At 54.8% G+C, this 21,254-nt stretch overlaps 1 protein-coding gene across 1 annotated transcript; it reads left to right on the top strand.

Annotated features, from left to right (window-relative positions):
- The first annotated feature begins 1,110 nt into the window (after positions 1 to 1,110).
- On the top strand, positions 1,111 to 11,320 carry TMEM79 (transmembrane protein 79). Its single transcript, XM_050930673.1, has 4 exons — positions 1,111 to 1,193; positions 3,339 to 4,278; positions 5,409 to 5,622; positions 6,988 to 11,320. Exons 2-4 carry the CDS (start codon positions 3,474 to 3,476, stop codon positions 7,205 to 7,207), a joined length of 1,239 nt encoding a protein of 412 aa, XP_050786630.1. The 5' UTR covers positions 1,111 to 1,193; positions 3,339 to 3,473; the 3' UTR covers positions 7,208 to 11,320.
- Positions 11,321 to 21,254: the final 9,934 nt, after the last annotated feature.

Here is a 21,254-nt window from a genome sequence, read left to right as displayed (position 1 = left end):
TGTGTTTTGGGGGGAAGGTGGCTAGTATAATCAGGAGCCATGTTAGCTCTGTTCCCTCATTTCATTTCACTAAATTGCTCAACATGAAAATGAATCTTGGAGTGTTTGCTTGAAGAAGTGGCTGTGGATATGTTTTAACCGCTTCTCTCCGCCTCCGGGGTCTGTGAGTTAGCCCAGTGAACACAACTATCCAGGGCAGCTTACTTGTTTTCTTACGCCATGCAAATTAATCACCCAAACCATTGTCCAATCCAGGGGTTGTATATACTGCAAACTAAATATTGATCTAAGATTCTGGTGCTGGGGTCAGCACTTATCCTGACATCACTCACATCAGCCTACACACACACACACACAGAGTTTATATTTCACCACAGACAGAGCCACACACGCCAGCACTGACACAAGTAGACATCATAGTCACACATTATGCTTTCAACCCACCATGCTTGTATACACACAGACACACCCATGCAGACACCACTTTCCACACATGCCCCCCATACCTATTACATACACAACATATACACGTGCGCCACACTTAAATACACACCATACTTACGTACACACACACACCACTCAGCATATGCCGCATACATGCACGCTACAAATGCACCAAATAAATAAGTTTGCACGCAATGCACACACCTCAAGGATACATGTGCAAAGTTCAAACAATGCAATTACATACACATGAACAGGAAAACACAACACACCAACCTGAATGCATAGTACAACACATCTATACACCACACATACCTGCTTTCACAACACAAGTATACACCAGCATGCTAATAATAGTAATAATAATGCACATATGCAAATCATACAAACATGCATACACAACACATGTATGGACCACACAAACATGCACACAAAGCACGTGCCACACAAACATGCAAACACATGAGCACACCACACACACACATACCCAGCACACAAACATGCACACACTACACATGCACAACACACACACACAACCTCTGGGAACAGCCTTTTCTGCTGGCTGATTCAGCACATGTCGGGTGAGGCAAAGCTGGCTCTGCCCCTTTAAGTCCAGCCACACCTTTGCTGGTTAAACAGGTTTGAAGTCCAGGCAAAGGAAAGAAGCCGAAACATTCACAACCAGGAACAGCCATCTGCAAAACTGCTGCGCTTCCCTATGGCCTGGCTGAGCCCAGTCTGCTTTCTGAGTAAGCAGCCCAGCAGAGAAACAGATCTCTGCTTTACTTTATTCATTTTCTTTTGAAGTATGATTGAGTGGAGGGGTTGTTCTGCAGATGGGTGCAGGGAGTTTTGCAGGTTGCGTGTGTGTGTGTGTGTGTGTGTGTGTGGCGGGGGAGGTGAGGAACAGACAGACAGATTCTGGAGACCTGGCTCTGCCACTGGGATGTAGCGTGACCTTGGGCAACTCATGTCACCGCTCTGTGCCTCGGTTTCCCCATCTGCAAAGTGGGGACAGTGCTACTGCCCTCTTTTGTAAAGTGTTTCGAGATGTCTGGATGAAATGTGCTATGTAAGAGCTAGGGATTATTATTGGGTGTGTGAGATACACGTCAGCATGTTATCTGTAACTTCTTTGACCCCCTCTCCCCGTCACCTCTAAGACTTTGGCAACCACTTAACGAGGGCCTCACAAGTGGCTCTTAATCCCCCATCCTATATTGAGCCCCACATGGGCACACTCCTACATCTCTTTAAAATCAACAGGGCAGGATCCTCAGCTTCTTTAATGGAGAGAAACTGACGAGACACCGGCTGGGAATCTGCCCCCTCCGTCACTCCCCAGGATCCCTCGTGAGTGCAGTGAGTCTGCTGATGGGGAGTGAAAAGTGGGGCTGAATAAATTAACTATTCTGGTTGACAGATCTCAGCCAATCCAGGAGGGATTGCCAATATTCCCCATATTTGCCTCCGTGTTTTAAGAGTGATTAACATTGCAGGGGCCTTGGGCATTCATATGTCTCAGTCCTCCCTAGCGTCTGCCTGGGGAACATGATAGTCTAGACTCCTGAGGGTTGTTATACTTCAATCTCATTTCGGTTGTTGGGTGGTGGTGGTGGCCTGTGAGATACAGGTCAGACTAGAAGATCTGGTGGTCCCTTCTGGTCTTCCCTTTATGACTCAGTGGTATTGTAACTGTTGGCCTGTAATATGCTGTGCAGGCCTGCAGCTGAGAGGTGCCTCCCGCTCCCAGTTCTTGTCGATCGGGAGAGTTTTTCAACGTGTGTGCATCTCAACGACACACTGAGCAGTTTCGCTCACCACCAGTGTAATCAATATCCCTCTAGGTAAGCTGACAGGTCCCTGCAAGGATTGACCAGCCTGATTTTCAAAGGCACAGAGCCCCGGCAAATGGGATGGGTTCTGCCAGAACTCACCCCTCCTGAAAATCAAGCCCTGCTCTTTTCATTGCCGTCCTGAACCCCAAAATTTGCATCTCTGTTCCCAACATTCAGGGGTCTTTTGGTTCAGCCAATGAGGGACCAGCCCCAGCACTGTAATGCAGATCCCAACTTCAGAAATGTTTTGGATCCAACATTTAGGTTCAGTCTAGCGTAAGCGAGGCACAAAGTTGTGATCCAAAATCCATGAAGAGTTTGGACTGGGTGTTTTTGAAAATTCATCCCATTATCGCTCCAGGAGTAACCATTAAGTGTTTGTGCACTCATGGAGTTATTCTGGCATAGCTATTGGGCCGTACATTCATACCCAACCTTAATCTGAATGAACTTTCAAGTGTAGACAAGCTGTCAGTTCTGTTCTAGATTGAGGCATGCCCAGAGTTTATAGGAGTGTTTGGATGTGGGATTTTGTTCAGGGTATATCTATTATTTAACGCTTTCCTAGAGCTCCATAGAAACTGATTCTGTGGGTTTTTTTCAGCAGCTGTTTCATCCCCTGGGTTTAATCATCTTAATAACAAATAGAATCGTGTTTACCTGAGCTCAGTGACACCGGTACAATTCCAGAGCAATTCCACCAACTTCAGCTGGAAGCAGCTTAATCTAGTGGTTAGAACAGACGCCTGGGAGTCAGGACTCTTGGGCTTACTTTTAGCTTTGGAGGAAAAGGAATTTGGTGGTTACAACAGGGGCAGGTGACTGGGACCCAGGACTCTTGTGTTCTGTTCCCAGCTCTGCTACCAATTTGCTGTGTGACTTTGGATTAATTGCCCCACTTCTCTTGATGTCCACAGCTTATAAAGGAGGGATAACAATATCTTGGAAGTGTTGATTAATGGTCGGGCTTGTGAGGGGCGTTGGCCACCTAGGAAGGGTGATCTACAGGCCCTACTTATTGGTATCTCATTGTGTATGTTCTTTGTCCCTCCGTAGGTGGAGAACAGCGATGACAGAGGACAGCAACTAGACTCTGCACCCTGAAATAGGCGATAAATTCTATTGCCCTGTACCACCACAAAGCCAGCCTCCCTCAGGGTCTGTCAGCTGGAAGTACCCCGAAGGGCCAAGATGGCAGCTGCTGACTCCAGGGCTCACACAGAGAATGTGGCACTGGTGGAGCTGAGAAAGGAGGCTTTGGAGCCTCCAGTGCAGAAGGTGACCTGCGGCAGTGTCCAAGACAAGAAGCCAGGAGACCCTGATGCTACTCTGTCCTGGGACCAGTCCTGGCACTCTTCCATGAGTGAGGTGAGCACGGAGCCCACCATCCCATCCCGCAAGGCATCTGAGACAGAGAAGAGGCCAAGCCCCGAGGGGAGCCGCATGGGCCCCGAGCTGGGGCCTACTGGAGAGGAGGAGGTTTTCCCCGGCTCTTCCCTTCTGCGGGAGGAGGAGGAAGGCAACAGGATGCCTGAGGTGGCCGCGCATGTTTTCATCCCCATCAATCCCCACTGTATCGAGAAGGCCCCCGGGTGCCGAGGCTCGGTAGGGGGCAAGGACTGGAAGAAGAAGCAGCAGCAGCTGGAGGAGGAGGCCATCGTGTGCTGTGAGAAGGAGAACGGCAACCCCGAGAAGCTGGCCTTCCGGACCCACGGCCTCCTGAGCTACCCCACGCACTACGACGAGCCAGCTGACTACAACGATGGCCAAACCAAACCACTTTCCAAGAGGCTGCAGTGCCTCCAATGCCAGGACTGCAGCTCTGCCAACCTCAAGGCTGTGGCCTCCATGATCGGGGCCATGATCATCTTCCCCTGCTTTGTGTACGGGGCCTACGTCTTCCTGCCCTTTGATGCCCCCCTGATGCCAACCATGAGCGCTCGGCTGGTTTACACCCTTCGCTGCGGAGTGTTCGGCACCTTCCCCATCATCCTAGGTGAGCGGAGCCGGGCGATTTGGTCCTCTTTCCTCGGAGGAGTGTTCTGGCTCTGAGAGGCAGACCGGCTGGCTCCAGGGATGGGGACTGACTCTTCAGAAGAGCTGACCGCTCGCCATTCCCACTGGAGTCAGCAGGGAGCTGTAGGGCGCTCAGCACCCCTGGAGAGTTGGCTCATGGCCTACCCAGGAGTGACCGACAGCCATTCCCATCCGATGGCTGCTTGGGGGCTGACATGAAACAAGTTGGGTGGGTCTCAGCCCAGTGTCGAGTGACCACATCCCCCAAACTACCAATGTGACCATCACTAACCAGCCCCCTGGCTGGGAGGCTCAGCTGAGAGGCCAAGAACTGACTGGGCCATGCACTCCTTCTGAGCAGGTCATCAGGCTGAGTGTGAGAGGGAGGAAGGAGGATGGGATGGATCACTTGATGATTCCCTGTTCCGTTCATTCCCTCTGAAGCACCTGGCATTGGCCACTGTCGGAAGACAGGATATTGGGCTAGATGGACCTTTGGTCTGACCCAGTGTGGCCGTTCTTATCTTCTTAAGATCCAGTGGTTAGCTTGCTATCTGGTACTCTAAGTTCAATTCCCTGCCCTGTGTGACTCGGGCAAGTCACTGACTCTTGCTGTGCCTCAGTTTCCCACCTACACAAGGGGGATAACAGCACTGCCCTGCCTCACGTGGTACGGTTGTGAAAAGAAATACATCCAAGATGGCAGGGCACCCTTTGCTAGCCCTACACTAAGGACAGGTCTACACTTAAAATTTAGGTCTAGCTACATCACCTACGTGTGATTCTTTCACACCCCTGTGCAGTGTAGTTACACCGACCTAGCCACCAGGGTAGATGCTGCTCGGTCGACAGAGGAATTCTTCCGTCAACTGAGCTCCTGCCTCTCAGAGAGGTGGATTAACTACCATGATGGAGAAACTTCATTCCATCGGCATCTACATTATGGAGCTACAGCGGCATGGCTGTGTCACTGTCACACCTAGAGCGTTCACAAAGCCTAGCACTCCCCAGCGGTAGCTTTGCCGTCAGTCCTGGTCTCCACCCATCGCTCCTTGCATCCATCCAGAGAGCCCTGTCCCCCACTCAGTTCTCTCTCTCCAATCCCCCCAGGTCTGATCGTGTACGGGGTCTCCCGCCTCTGCTTCTCGTCGGTGCAGCCCTTCGGGGAGCTGCGCAGGGAGGTGGAGATCCACCGCAGCTACGTTTCCCAATCCGTCTACCTCTTCATCCTCTACTTCTTCAACATTGCTGTGCTGGCCACCTACCTCCCTCAGGAAGCCCTGAAACTCATCCCATTGCTCACAGGGCTGTTCGCCATCTCACGGTAAGCTCGCTCCCCTCCCGCATGGCGTAAGACCCCTCCCCAGGCTACGTTTAAATGGACCACGAGCTGAGAGCAATGAGTCTAAGCCCAGAGCAGAGCTAGGATCACGACGGGGAGGTGGGTTCTTTGATCCTTTAATGTCATGCTGGGGGAACATATTGGCATGCCTGGGGTTCGCTCCTTCATCCAGGGGACAGGACAGCTTGGGTCCCGTCAATATTTAGCCAGGACTCGGAGATTAATACTGCTCCTCCCCCCCTCATTTGGAAAGCACCAGGGGTCTTTAAAGACCACTGGAAATCCAGCATAATGGTTTTAAGTCTCATCCAAAGATGGCGCGTCCAACAGCACAGTGCCCCCTAGTGCTGGGGGATTGGAGTCCATGCTGACTCAGAGGGGAGCGCGCCCCCCTACTGGGTCACTCCCTCTGCTCACTGCAGGATAGCCCCACGCTAGGGAATAGGGGTCAGCACTGCGCCCCTTAGCTTCACGCTGGGGTGCTGGAGTCACCCGAAGTCAGAGGGAAGAGTGTCACCGATTCCGTCACCCACCCAATTCCTTAGAAGCACACTGCAGCAGTGGGATCAGTACCAGGGCTTAATTTGGGCCAGGGCTTGCTAGGGCTGATCCCCAGCCCCTCTGGGCTTGGCAGTTCACAACCCTGGCACCTCTGGGCGTGGCAGTTCAGAGCCCCGGCCCCTTTGGGCCTGGCAGTTCACAGCCCTGGCACCTCTGGGCTTGCTGCATCCGTTATGAATGTAAAAAATTTGCTTGAGCCCAGCCCCTAAATCAGGGGTTCTCAAAGTTTTGTGCTGGTGACTCCTTTCAATAGCAAGCCTCTGAGTGCAGCTCCCCTTATACATTAAAAACACTTTAAAATATATTTAATACCATTATAAATGCTGGAGGCAAAGTGGGGTTTGGGGTGGAGGCTAACAGCTCGTGACCCCCCATGTAATAACCTTGTGACCCCCTGGCCTAGATGCTTAAGTCCCGGCACCTCTTTTGTTAAAATTAAGCACTGATCCCAAGGAGAGTTTCCCTCACGGAGGCACTGGTTTCCCCTAGCGCCACGCTGGCGTCCATACTGACACGAAGGGAAGAGCACCTCTTAGCGAATGGGCCACCATACTCCCTGCAGCACCCTGGCTTTCCCTGGAGGCCATCCATCCTGCCAGGTTTGACTCTGGGCAGCTGCGGGATGGCTTCCCATGAGTGGCACAAAGACAGGACTCGGAGCATTAAACCAGCAACGTGGTCCCAAATCCTCCAAGGTCCACCAGCCCTGCCCTCAGGCAGAGTGCTTTTTGGGCACCCGGACCTTGTCTCCTGACACTCCCACCCGCTGCCTCTTCTCTTCCCCAGGCTGCTGTACTGGCTGGCTTACGCCATGGGTCGCTCTTTCCGCGGCTTTGGCTTCGGCCTGACCTTCCTGCCCCTGCTGACCATGCTCTTGTGGAACCTCTACAGCATGTTCATCCTGGAGCCCGAGAACATGTTCGCCACTGCCGCCAACGGCAAGCAGGACACGCCGTCGGAGAAGCAGAGTCGGGCCTCAGCGCCCAAGCCGAGATACTGGGGGTAAAGGATGGGACAAGGGACTCGGATGCTTGGCAGCAGGGAGATGGATTTGATGGTGATGAACAGAGCCCGGATGGGGGGCTCATCCGGGGCACCCATATTTCAGCGTGAGTGCCCCGATGCCCAATGGGCTGGTTTGCAGAAGCGCTGAGCAACCCTCAACTCCAGCCCCACCTGGCGCAGGCTCTGAATCCCAAGCCTTAAGTGCTGAAGTTAGTGGCCAAATACAGACCTGTCCATGCATGAAAAACATGGGCCCAACAGCGCCTCCTACTGGAATCAATCAAGCAATTTAATTCCACCAGCTAACCTGATCAGCTGGCTTCAAAGGGTTAATTCAGTCCTCCCTTTAACTTGATCCAGACCTCAACTAGCTATTTATATTTCAATCGTCCTTTCTTCTGACCACTCTAAAGCAGGTGCTCTTGGATAATTAGATCATGGAGCAACAGTCCCCACTAAGGAGCCTGAGAATTTCAAGGAGACGAAAGATCCTTGCTCATAAAAGAGGACTTGACTGATAAGCCTCATTAACTGCACTGATAAAGGCAGTGAGATCAGGCTCTTAGCTCAGTCGGAGCCAGGCTAACAGACTAGGGGGATGTCTGTACGTGCTGCGCAGGTGAAGACGTTCTATGCGGGTGGGAGAGAGCTCTCAGTCGGCATGAAAACCCCACCTCTGTGAGTGGCAGAATCTATGGTAGCAGGAGAAGCTCTCCTGGGGACATGGTGATGTCTGCATGGACAGGGGGCAGTTAGGTCAGTATAATTGTTGCTCAGGGAGTGTGGATTTTTCACACCCTGAGCCGAGGTAGTTATCCCAGCACAAGTTGGTTGTGTAGAACTGGCCTAACTCCGAGTGTCACAGCTAAATTCAGGGTGGAACAGATTATTTACTTAACATATTTCAAGGGACCATTCGAGGTGAAGGGGCCTGTTCACACCCCTCCAGTCCTAGGGAGGAAAGGAATGGAGGGGAAGGAGTTATTAGTGGGTTTCAGCTTGTTCGCGTGATCCATAAATCCAGCGTCTCTCTTCAGCCCATGATTTTTATTGTCTAGCAAAGTTAACAGGCCATGTCTCCTTGAACGGTCCCTTGAAATATGCATTAACTACTTCTGTTCCACCTTGTATTTAGCTGTGACACTGGGGTCCTCAGACCTGAAGAACTCTGTGCAGCTGAGAAGCTGGTGTCTCTCACCAGCAGAAGCTGGTCCAATACAAGATATTGCCTCATGCACTTTGGGCTGGTCTACACTGGCAGGGGGTGTTTCGAAGTAAGATACGCAACTTCAGCTACGCAAATAGCATAGCTGAAGTCAAAGTATCTTAGTTTGACTTACCTGGCCGTCCTCACAGCGGCGAGTCCACTGCTGCGGCGCCCCCGTCGACTGCACTTACACCTTCTGCCGAGGTGCAGTACGGGCGTCGATTAGCAGATCGATTTAGCGCATCCAGAGAAGACACGATAAATCGATCCCCAATACATCGAACACTACCCGCCGATCCTATAGACGTACCCTTTGTCTCTCTAGACTGGAATAAGCAGCCAGTGTTTTCACCCATTTTCCGGGGTGGGACTGGGTTTGACTCGTCCTTGTCAACAGGAACATGTGCAGCACCAAGGGCTCTTAGGCCAGACTGATGTATGAGCTTCCGGATTGTGTATTGATTTTGACGGGGTGCGGCTGTCTCTGAGGCTAACAGCTGGGGCTATTCTCCTTTTGGTTGTGAAACACTACAAGGCAAACAGTGGATGGAGGGCACAGGGGACATGCGGAATCAGTAAACAGCTTCCCCGGGCAAGTAGAAGAACAAGTTTCATCAGTGGGTGGATCAGGATTGATTGGTATCGGGTCACTTTCTTTTACTTAACCCCGGGCTGGAGTGGGCATTACTTAAAGTCTTTTGCAACCATCATGCTGGGCCTAGTCCGTCCTGCTAGACTCCTCCCTACCCTGGGGAACAGGGTGAACTGTTTATTGTCCCTGCAGTTGTCTCAGAACTCCCCTAGTGGTTTCTGAAAATGTGAATCCACCCATGTTTTGTTTGCTTGCATATACATTCTTTCTTTTAACCTCTGCAGCGCTAGGGCCAAATTAGCCAGTGGGGACGGGGTGAAGTCTGCATCACTTGAAGTCTTTAAATCAGGACTGGATAGCTGAGACAGAGATACTCTAGCTTGACCAGAAGCTATGGGGTTGCTGCAGGAAGCACCTGATGACGTTTTCAGGCCTGGGTTATACAGGAGGTCAGGGAGGCAGTGTGGTCTAGTGGACTGCACTGGGACTCAGGAGATCTGGGTCCTACTCCTGCCTCTGTCACGGGCCTATTGGGTGATCTTGGGCCAGTCGCGCCCCCACTCTATGCCTCAGTTTCCCCATCTGTAAAATGGGGATCATGCTCCTGATCTCTTTTGTAAAGCATTTTGAGATTGGCTGATGTACAGGGCCATAGAAAAGCTAGGGATTATTATTAATATAGTTCTGGCTTTAAAAGTCTACAATTGACATCCTGGCACCTCCCAGGCAGCCAGGCCTCCATTAGCCATCACCCTCCTTCCAAAAAACTCATTTGCAGAGAGCAGCACTGGGGGGGGGGGGGCTGTGTGTAAGGAAAAGGAGGCTTGGACTACACAGTTTTGCAGCATGTGGCCCCTGACCAAGCAAAGCATCTGTGCAAAGTCCCTTGTGCTGGCTATCCTTACTTCTGTCAGGAGTGATGTACCCTGGGGACTGTGACAGGGACTGCTGCCAGCTAGGAGACAGGGAATTTGGGGAGGTTCAATTCTACTTGTTACCTTCCAGTTTTACTCTTCACATCAGGCAACGTTTTCTGTTTCTAAATAGATTTTTTAATGTGATGGCTGTTGTGTTGTTTCGGGGGGGGAGGGAAGAGTTATGGGTTTTTTTGTTTGGTTTGTGTTTTTTCGGTTTTGGTAGCCACTTTTGCTAAATACAGTGCAAGGTGTAAACCAGATCCATGTCCGAGTACCCAGCGTTCGGTACGATTTTATCTTTATGTGCAAAGTGCGTGAATAAAACCTTTCCCATGGGTTTCCCATCCCTCCTTGTTTTGCCCTTTAGGCTAGTTATGGCTTAGCAAAGAACATTACATACGATTTTCAAGAATGCCTACTGATTTTGGCTGTCCACCTTGAAACACCATAAAGGGGTTATGTTCACAGCACATACACAGAAAAGTTACATAGAAACATAAAGTACTCTTGCTGGAAGGTTGCAATGTAACATAACTTTATGTCTTAGAATTCAGAACAATAACACACAAAAACAGAGAGAGAGAAAGCAGGCTGCTCCTTAAGGCAGTGAGGAACAGTTCACCGCACCTTGCTTTAAGCTGGTTCTTTACCAGCTCCTTTGCTCAAATGCTTCACTCAAGACTCCTCTAGCCTGCAAGCAAACCCAGGAAAACCCTTTCACTTAAAGTGATAGTTTGTAATTTCAGCACTGTTTTCAACACACCACAAAAGGGACCTAATTTTCAGAGGGCACGTGCTCAGCGCCGGTCTTAAAAAACAAACAAACAGAATGCTTTGGTGATTTTTGAGGTTGGGTCAAAAATTCTTATCTGATTGGATGGGGAAGTAGGTGGATGGGTCTTGGAAAAGTAAGTTGGAGAAGCTGGATGGAAATCAGAGAAGCAGAGGGAGTGGTTGTATTCAGGGCCAATGAGGAGGGGTGAAGTGAATCCAGAGTTTTGAAAGACAGGAAATCTCATTCTAAACTGGAGCAAGAGCTGAACAGGAAGCCAAGGCAGATCAATGGAGGATGGTGATGAAACGGCCCAACTTCCTGCAATGACGGGGCATGCCAGTCGCAGCACGACGAAGCAGGAATTGAAGGCTATTCAAGTTGGATTGCAATAAGTGAGACGAGAAGTGATTATGCCACAGATGAGACAGGTCTGGATTCTGGTAACATTCCAAACACCACAGGCAGCAGAGAGAGCGTGAGAAGAGGCCAGAAGCGTAGGGTTGGAGGTGAACTCCCTGTATGTCTGGAGCTGGAGCAGATAAGGAAGGTGACAATGGAATCAGAGATCTAGGACAAAGTGGAGTTGCATCTATGGAGAATGCAATAGACAGACCACGTCTGGTGAGGGAGACAAGTGTTATTCTTTGGGGCAGGGACCGGTCTTTGGTTCAGTTTGTACGGAGCACCATGGGCTCTTGCTCCATGATGGCTCCTGAGATGTTACTGCAATAAATAATAATAACACCAAGAGACGTGTGGGTGGCGAATCCTCTTCCGAGGTGACCCTGCATTTTCCAAATCTGAAAGGCAGCCCAGAGATGGAAAACACCTGTTTGGACCCAGCTAGCCCATCGCCCAGCCCAGAGTAGTATATCCGCCAGTCCTGAGTGTCCTACGCAATGTTCCCCCAGTGCCCTTTGGAGGCCATTCCATGCCCTAAGAGGCCTCACCGTGGAGATGTTTTTCCTCATCAGGCAGTTAAGTCAGAGGACTAGGACTCAGGCAGTGGAGGTTCACTCCTGGTTCTGCTGACTGTTACAGCCTTCCTGTCTGACCTTGGGTAACTCACTTCCCCACTGTGGGCCTCAGTTTCCCCAGCCTTTGTCTTGTCTATTTAGGCTGTGGGTTTTTTGAGACGGGGCTCCCTCTCACTGTGTGTACGTACAGTTCCCAGCACAATGCACCCACGATCTCAGTTGTAAACCTTAGGCACTACAGTAACATACAAAATAATCATGACAATTCATTCCTTTTCTTAACTCCCTTTTCCCCCTGCTTACACCCTCATGGATCCCCCTAACCAACCTCCATCCTCTGTGTTTACCCCCTCCCGCCCTTGCCAGCAGTTCTCCCGTCTCCCGGGGTTAAAAGCTTAGACGAGGAATAATTCTGAGCGAGCCCAAACAACTGCAAAATTCCTGTTGAACTGGCTGGGGCCTGTTTTTGACCTAGTGACTCTTGATCTGTGATGCGGCTCAGCTTCCGTTCCCGTAACTGGTTAGATCTGGGTGAGCCAAGCAGCACAGAAGAAACTGTGTGTGTGCGTGCGCGCTCATGCGCGTGCCTGTGTGTGTGCACGGTACACCCTTGGTTGGGTGTGTCAAGAGGATTGTATGGACCATTCAGGGTTCCTCCTCCCTTTTTTCCTGGAACTCCTGCCATTTCTGTCTATCTTCAGTACTTCTGTGGCCCACATCCCTGGAATATCTGAGCACCTCGCCATCTTCAGTGTAGTTATCCTCACAACACAGGGCAGTGCTATTGCCCTCATGTTATAGATGGGGAAACTGAGGCACAGAGCGGTTAAGTGACTCACCCAAGGTCCTAGAGCAGGAAGTCAGTGGCAGACCCGAACTCTCCCAACTCCCAGACCCGCATATTAACCACCAGCCCATCCTTCCTCATCACAGCCTCTACCCCTGAGGGCTGGCTGTTTCTCAACATGTCTTTTATTTACTCATCAGGCCCTAGTGCCAGCATGGACGAGAGCTAGAAAATAAGGAAGAAGTTGGGGGAGCAAGAGGGGAACTGCGCCTCCTTTGGCTTGGGTTAAAGGTACCATTAGCTTAACACCGTGCGGGAGGTTTTCGGGGGGTTTCTATTTATGCAGCACCGCAGGCATCGGTGGTGCTTTCCAGGCATATGAGAAAGCAGGGGGTGAGATTCTGATCTCAGGGCTTGTGTATGCTTGAAACACGACAATGGCGCTGCTGCAGCACGTACCTACCCTACGCCAACAGGAGGGGTTCCTGCATCAACCTAGCGTGGTCGGCGCAGAGACATGTGCCAGCTTCACTATGTTACAGAGCCACGGAATTAAACTGATCTAATTTTCTAGTATAATCCATTGTAAAGCCAGTCACTGACTTCAGTGGAGTAACTCACCAGTGTAACAGATCCGAATCTGGTCCTACGGTCACTGATTAAAAAGGAGTGACTCCAGTTTTACACCCTCATAACTGAGATCAGTGTGGCCCTGGCTCCACTGATTAAGTGGGATGACTAGAGTTACCTTCAGTGTAACAGAAATCAGAGATGAGGCATGCATCTGATGAAGTGGGTTTTAGCCCAGGAAAGCTTATGCTCAAATAAATGTGAAAGGGTATGTCTACATCTAAAATTTTGCAGCGCTGGTTGTTACAGCTGTATTAGTACAGCTGTATAGGGCCAGCGCTGCAGAGTGGCCACACTTACAGCAACCAGCGCTGCAAGTGGTGTTAGATGTGGCCATACTGCAGCGCTGTTGGACGGCTTCAAGGGGGGTTCGGGGAACGCGAGAGCAAACCGGGGAAGGAGACCAGCTTCGCCGCGGTTTGCTCTCGCGTTCCCCGAACCCCCCTGCAAACCGCAGGGAAGGAGACCTGCTTGCACGGAGGTTCGGGGAACGCGAGAGCAAACCGGGGAAGGAGACCAGCTTGATTACCAGAGGCTTCCTCAGGTATGCTGGGATACCTGCTTATTCCACGGAGGTCAAGAAAAGCGCTGGTAAGTGTCTACACTTGATTACCAGCGCTGGATCACCAGCGCTGGATCCTCTACACCCGAGACAAAACGGGAGTACGGCCAGCGCTGCAAACAGGGAGTTGCAGCGCTGGTGGTGCCCTGCAGATGTGTACACCTCCTAAGTTGCAGCGCTGTAACCCCCTCACCAGCGCTGCAACTTTGTGATGTAGACAAGCCCTTAGTCTCTAAAGTGCCACAAGGAGTCCTCCTTCTTTTTGGTGATACAGACGAACACGGCTACCCCTCTGAAAAGAGATCAGAGTCTGGCCCCGACTATTAGGTGGCCTGCCTGCAGATTTACACCAGCATCACAGAGCAGCGTGCCCTCGGGCCACTAATTAAACGGAGTCAATCCAGATTGACACCAGCCTAAGTGAGCTCAGTGTGGCCCTGACTTTATTGATTAAGTGGAGTGACTCCAGATTGACACCAGCCTGAGATCAGAGTCTGGCCTGTGGGTGTGAACGCACCTTTGCCCCCCGCTCCGCCGCCGCCCTTCCAAACCGATCAACCCACTAGCCCGGCTCCCACTCCTGCTCCGGCTCCACCCGCGCCCGGGGCTGCGGCCCGGCCGCTAACAATCCCCTCCCCGGCCCTGCCCCGCGAGCCGCTGCCGGGCCATGGCCGCCGAGCGCGGGCCCTGCCGCAGGAAGCCGTGTCCGCTCCGCAGCGCTCCCCGGAAGGCGGCCGGGCAGGGCCGGAGCCCCGGCCCCTGCGGTAAGGAGCCGCCGCGGGGCGAGGGGCGGGCGCCGGCGGGCAGCGCCCCCGGGACAGCTCCCGCAGGCGGGCTGCGGAGCCAGGGGCCACCCGCGGCGGCTCGTCCCCTCCCAGGGTCCCGATCCCTCCCCTGCCAGCCCCAGGGACCCCCCGCCGCCAGCCCCACCGACCCTGCTCCCACCCCTGCCAGCCCCGGGGACCCCCCCGCCAGCCCCACCGACCCTGCTCCCTCCCCTGCCAGCCCCGGGGACCCCCCCCCGCCAGCCCCACCGACCCTGCTCCCACCCCTGACAGCCCCGGGGAACCCCCCCCCCGCCAGCCCCACCGACCCTGCTCCCACCTCTGCCAGCCCCAGGGACCCCCCCCCCCCGCCAGCCCTACTGACCCTGCTCCCACCCCTGCCAGCCCCGGGGACCCTCCCTGCCAGCCCCATCGACCCTGCTCCCTCCCTGCCAGCCCTGGGGACCCCCCGCCGCCAGCCCCACCGACCCTGCTCCCACCTCTGCCAGTCCCAGGGACCCGCCCCCCCACCAGCCCCACCGACCCTGCTCCCACCCCTGCCAGCCCCAGGGACCCCCCCGCCGCCAGCCCCACCGACCCTGCTCCCACCCCTGCCAGCCCCAGGGACCCCCCCGCCGCCAGCCCCACCGACCCTGCTCCCACCTCTGCCAGCCCCGGGGACCCCCACCCCGCCAGCCCCACCGACCCTGCTCCCACCCCTGCCAGCCCCGGGGACCCCCCCGCCACCAGCCCCACCGACCCTGCTCCCACCCCTGCCAGCCCCGGGGACCCCCCCCGCCAGCCCTACCGACCCTGCTCCCACCCCTGCCAGCCCCGGGGACCTTCCCCGCCAGCCCCATCGACCCTGCTCCCTCCCTGCCAGCCCTGGGGACCCCCCGCCGCCAGCCCCACCGACCCTGCTCCCACCTCTGCCAGCCCCAGGGACCCGCCCCCCCACCAGCCCCACTGACCCTGCTCCCACCCCTGCCAGCCCCAGGGACCCCCCCGCCGCCAGCCCCACCGACCCTGCTCCCACCCCTGCCAGCCCCAGGGACCCCCCCGCCGCCAGCCCCACCGACCCTGCTCCCACCCCTGCCAGCCCCAGGGACCCCCCCCCCACCAGCCCCACCGACCCTGCTCCCACCTCTGCCAGCCCCGGGGACCCCCACCCCGCCAGCCCCACCGACCCTGCTCCCACCCCTGCCAGCCCCGGGGACCCCCCCGCCACCAGCCCCACCGACCCTGCTCCCACCCCCGCCAGCCCCACCAACCCTGCTCCCACCCCTGCCAGCCCCGGGGACCCCCCCCCCCGCCAGCCCCACCAACCCTGCTCCCACCTCTGCCTGCCCCAGGGATCCCCTCCACCAGCCCCACTGACCCTGCCCCACTCCTGCCTGCCCCAGGGGAGCCTCCCCCACCCCTGCCAGCCCAGGGGAGCCTCCGCCCACCCCCAGGGGGCCCTTCTCCCATTTCCTGCCTGCCCCCACCTCTGCCGGCCCCAGGGGAGCCTCCCCCACCTCTGCCAGCCCCAGGGACACACACACACTACCCCGCCAGCCCCACCGACCCTGGTCCCACTCCTGCCTGCCCCAGGGGAGCCTCCCCCACCCCTGCCAGCCCCACCGACCCGGTCCCACCCCCAGGGATCCTGCCTCTATCCCTGCCACCCCCAGGGGATCCTCCCCCCAGCAACCCTGCTCCCACCCCCAGGGGATCCTGCTCCCACCTCTGCCAGCCCCAGGGGATCCTGCTCCCATCTCCTGCCTGCCCCACTGACCCTGGTCCCACCCCCAGGGACCCACCTACACCCCTAGGAATCTTGCCCCTATTCCTGCCAGCCCCAGCGAACCTGCTCCCACCCCTGCCAGCCCCAAGGGACCCTACTCCCGTCTCCTGCCTGTCCCACCCCTAGGCAGCCTGCCTCCACTCCTGCCTGCCCCAGGGGACCTGCCTGCTAGACCCCAAGAACCCAGCAACCCTGCTCCCACCTCTGCCAACCCCAGAGACACCGGTGGGTTGGTCCCACCCCTGCCTGCCCCAGCAACCCTGGTCCCACCTACACCAGCATTGGGGACTCCTCTGCCAAGGACCCTGGACCCAACCCCTCCCCCTGCAAGACCCAGTGACTCCCCTGCCAGCCTCAGAGGACCCTGCTGTCACCTTTTCCTCCCCTGCCAACCCCAGGGACCCCGCCCCCTCCCAGCCCCAGGGACCCCCACAGACCCAGCAATCTTGGTCCCATCTCTGCCAGCCCCAGGGACGGCCCCCAACCAGCCGAAGAGGGGACCTTTGTCCTGTGCCTGCCATGGATAGGAGATCCGCTCTGCTAGCACCAGGGAACTTTCCTCCCCTGCCTGCCAGCCCCAGGGACCCTTGTCCCATCCCTGCCAGCTCCAGGGAATCCCCCTGCCAGTCCCAGGGACCCTCCTCCAGGGGACCCTCTGGGCCCATCCCATCCCTGCCAGCCTCAGGGGATCCCCCTGGCAGTCCCAGGGACCCTCCTCCAGGGGACCCTCTGGGCCTTATCCCATCCCTGCCAGCCCCAGGCGACCTTCTTCCTAAGATCTCTCCCATCCATACCAAATACACTCAGAGTCAGACCTCTGATTTCAGCAGTGGAAGGTTCTTCCCTGTGATGAAACTGACACTTCCTGTCCTAAGGGGAAGGGGGTTGCCAGGTTGGGGCCTGGTTGTGTGTGTTGTGGGGGAGAGGATGGATTTGTGTGCTACGGTGCCTGTGATCCAAACTGAAAGGTGTTGGGGAGGCTATTTTCTTTGTCCCCACTTGTGTTAATTGTTTTTCTTGCTCAGTCAGTTCTGCTTGTAGATTACACATCCCAAATGCCCATCAGTCACACCCCTTCTGAGACCACCGTGTGTGCACTCCCTGAATTTGGCCTAGAGGTGCACAGGGGAGGGGAGCACCCACTTAATGGGCTGTGTTTTAGCCTCTGTGTTGAGGTGGAGCCGGAGAGGGGAGGTCACTGAGGGTGGAGGGAGGAGGCGGGTAGGGGTGCATGGGGCAGGCTCTCTCTCACACTGGGAGTAGTGAGTGAGTAACAGCGCTAATTGTTTCAAGGGCTATGGGGAAAATGTATTCAGCTGCATTGCTCTGGCTGGGGCTTGGGTCAATATTGACCTAGGCTTCTGTCTGTTTGCCGGCTGTTATTCCCATGGCAGCAAGGATCCAATCCAAAGGCCATGAAAATCACTGGAAAGCCTCCCCCGGGGACCCCAGCAGGCTTTGGATCCAGCCCTGAGGGTGGCACTGAAGATCTTTGTGCTCCAGGGGGGAGTCAAAGAGGCCCAGCCCCTGACAGGATTGGGCCTGTAATAAAATAGAGATGGTATATGCCCTATGGGCCTGATTTTCAGAAGACACTCAGCCCTCCCCCCTCCACCCCCCCCGAAGTCCACAGGAGCTGGGAGCGCCCAGCGTCCCTAGAAATCAGGGCCTAGGTCACAAACAAACATAAAACGTAAAAACAAAAAAGCTCCTGTTTGTGCCTTTCATGCAGAGATCTCAAATGTTAGTGAACAAAGCCTCTCCTCCCAGGGCTAGGTCAATACTCTCCCCATTGTACCGAGGGGGAAACTGAGGCATGAGGGAAGTGGTTTACCCAAGGCCATACAGCAAGTCAGTGGCAGAGCTGCCAGCAGAACCCAGGTGTCCTATCTCTCAGTCCCCACTGCTGTGCTGAGGAGGGACTTGCCCACACATGGAGTTACTTGGGAATAGCTGTTTGCACTTTAAATTCACGCCCTACTTTTATCTGAATTAACTAAGCCCTAAATCCCTTTACAGAGAGAATAGAGCCTGAGCCCCAGGCCCCACTGCTCTGATTAGTATATCCCGCTCCCTCCCAGGGGCAGGAATAGAATCCAAGAGTCCCGCTTCCCCGTCCCATGCTGTAACCACTAGACCCCACTCCCTGTAGTGACAGGAACAGAACTCAGTTCACAAGTTTTTTGAGGCAGGAACTGTCTTTTTGTTCTGTGTCTGTGCAGTGCCTAGCACCATGGGGCAGGGGCCTTTAGACGGTACTGCAACACAAATAACCACACAGGTGTCCTAACGTCTAGCGCCCCCTTTCTCTAACCACTAATCCACCCTGCTTCTCAGAGGTAGGGATACCCACAGGTCCTGTCTCCCTTTGCCCCCCTGCCAGGCAAGGAACCCAGGAGTCCTGACTTTAATCTCCTTGTCTCTCCCCGGAGCAGCTGCTGCTTCCTCCCCTTCCTCTCTAGGTGGGGGTCTTTAATAGGTTAGTGTCCCTTTGACCTGAGGCTTGGGCCTGAGAAAAATAAACGTGCTAGCCCGGCTGAAACGAGGCAGGAGGGTATTTCTCACTTAGCAGCTCCCACGTTGATTTCTTAAGGACCCTTGGTATTCTCTGTCTCCCTCTTTGTTTCCCCCCAGCAGCCTCCTTTGATTTCACGCCACACAGTCAGACAGAATAATAGTAAGCAGGTAAACTGAGGTCCACATGATTCTTATAAAAAATAATGCATCTCCCTCATTTTCCACTGCCCGTCTCTCCCTCTCCCTCTCCCTCTCCCTAGATATCAGGCTGGCCCCATCCCAGCAGCTGGTGGGGCACTGGGCCTCCATTAACTTGGTTTCCAGTGTCGCCTCCCAGCTGCCCCCCCAAGAAAGCATGGAGTCCTCCCAGGAGGACATTGCAGAAGCCAGACCGACAGCTGCCAACCTGGAGCAGATCCTGCCCCCGGAGGTGCCTTCAGCCGAGACCTTTAGCTGCGACCCAGCACCTTGCCCTCACCCATCCCTGGAGCACCAGGCAGGCCAGCTGGGAATGCTGTCCGGGGAGTATCTGCAGATGTGTTTAAGCAGCATGGGAGAGTCGTCTTTGCACAGCAACCTGGCATCTGCCTTGCTACCTGCAGTACCTTCCTCAGACGTTCCTTTGCTACCGGCCAGCACACCCCCATCACCTGGGGCCTCCTGCATGGGTGAGTCGTATCATGCCAGTTTGGACGTCCTAGGCTCTGCTTCCCTACACATTCAGCCCAGCCTTGCAGTTCAAGAAGCCTAGTCCCCGGGTTAGTCTTTAAGGCTACTGTCTGAGGCTGCAGGTTGCCTGAAATGTTAGCTGTAGGAGAGATGAGAACTGCTCCCAGAATCGGTTGTTAACTCTGAAACCTACTGACTGAAAAACCCATACATTGGCCTTGTTAGCTAGTCTGGCATAGGGCGAGGAGTCTGATTACAACACGGCCACTCCTTCCTCCCCCCCCGCCCGACAATGTTAGAGGTGTTTAGAGGGAGGCAATGTAGCTGGAACTCGACAGAGGTAGGTTTTGTTCCTCGCTTTTCCGCTGGTGGGCTAAGTGACCTTTAGGGCCCTCTTTGTGCTGGTTTCCCCATTACACAGATGGGGCTAACAATCCCGACTCTCTTTTGTAAGAGGCTTTGAGCTCTAGGGATGGAAAGCGCTAGATAAAAGCGAGGGGCAGTTACTAAACAGACCTGGTTGCCATTCTTTCAGAAACCAACGTGGCAGTGGATCCCGAGACTGGGGAGTGGGCACTGGCCTAACCCTGTCCATCCTGCTCCTTTTCAGAGGACTGATCTCTTCCTGTGGCCGGCCGCACCTCAGATCCGCTTCTCTCCTGCCTGCTGCCACGTCCTTCCGAGCTGGAGTAGCGACCCTCTGTTCAGCGTCCCAGCGATACTCCCTACATCAGGGGTCTCAAACTCAAATCACCACTAGGGCCATATGTGGACTAGCACGTTGGCCCAAGGGCCGCATCACTGACGCCTTTTCATATAAAGATACAAAAGCCCCCGCTCTGCCCTGGCCCTGCCCCCACTCTCCCCCTTCCATGAGGCCCCGTCCCTGCCCTGCCTCTTCCCCAAGGTCCCCACCCCATCTTCTCCCCTTCCCTGCCCCTATTCCAACCCCTTCCCCAAATCCCTGCCCCACCTCCTCCCCGGAGCATGTGACTCCCCACTCCTCCCCCCTCTCTCCTGGAAAGCACTAAGGAAGCGCCTGGAGGTAGGCAGAGGAGCCGGCATGCAGCATGCTGGGAGTGCAGCAGCTTGGCAAGCTGCAGCAAATAACCCCGGGGCCATGTGATTGAGACCCCTGCCCTACATAATGGGGGACATTAACCGCTTTCCTGTTAATATGCTCCAGGGGGCAGTATTTAGAATGGCAGAGAATAAACCCAACACCAAAAAACACAAGACCAAAGCTAGAGGGTCCCACAGCAGAACCCCCTAGAGCCAGTGTACCCCAAACACTGCAGGGGAAGTCTGGCTGCAACATTTTGAAGTTCAGGCCCATGTCATGTCTGAAAAGGAATGGAAAAGCATCCAGAAACCTTCCAGATTCACACCTAAGCCCTTTGTGCCTTCCAAGCACTTTACTTCCCGCCCATCTTCCATTCTAGCAAAATGCAGCCAGCTCTGGGCTGGAACACAGCAGTACCACAGACATTGTTATGCTCTGTGTGCATCCCACAGGGGTGATTTGGCCAGAATCGGGGGAATTCAGGCTAATTTTTTTTTTAATTGCAATTTGGGTTGTTGAGTTGGGGCCCCCACTGTCAAAAGATCAAGCAGGCACCCTCTGAAAATCAGGCCCGTTTAAAGGGGTCTCAGAGTGGGTGTTCAGCGGGAAAACAGGATCCCCTTTACAATCTCTGCTTCTCTCTCCCTCCACCCTGCCCATCTTCCTCTCCGTTATTCCGTCCCTGCAGCAGCTCCTGCTACTCATGGCCTTCACTCTCCCGTGTTCCCCTTCCTCATAGCAAATCCTGTAGCCTCCCTGCAGATCGAGGGCCCCATTCAGTCTCTAGGTATGTCCTTAAGAC

The sequence above is a fragment of the Gopherus flavomarginatus genome, chromosome 20 (genome assembly GCF_025201925.1).
Source record: "Gopherus flavomarginatus isolate rGopFla2 chromosome 20, rGopFla2.mat.asm, whole genome shotgun sequence".
In the NCBI taxonomy this organism is placed as follows: domain Eukaryota; kingdom Metazoa; phylum Chordata; order Testudines; family Testudinidae; genus Gopherus; species Gopherus flavomarginatus.
Note: the sequence above shows the minus strand (reverse complement) of the source record. Positions and strands in the feature narration are given on the sequence as shown.

Coding starts and splice junctions, on each gene's coding strand:
- TMEM79 (XM_050930673.1), top strand. CDS start 3,474: ATGGCAGCTGCTGACTCCAGGGCTCACACAGAGAATGTGGCACTGGTG. Junction 4,279..5,408: donor CACCTTCCCCATCATCCTAG/GTGAGCGGAGCC, acceptor CAATCCCCCCAG/GTCTGATCGTGTACGGGGTC. Junction 5,623..6,987: donor GGGCTGTTCGCCATCTCACG/GTAAGCTCGCTC, acceptor TCTCTTCCCCAG/GCTGCTGTACTGGCTGGCTT.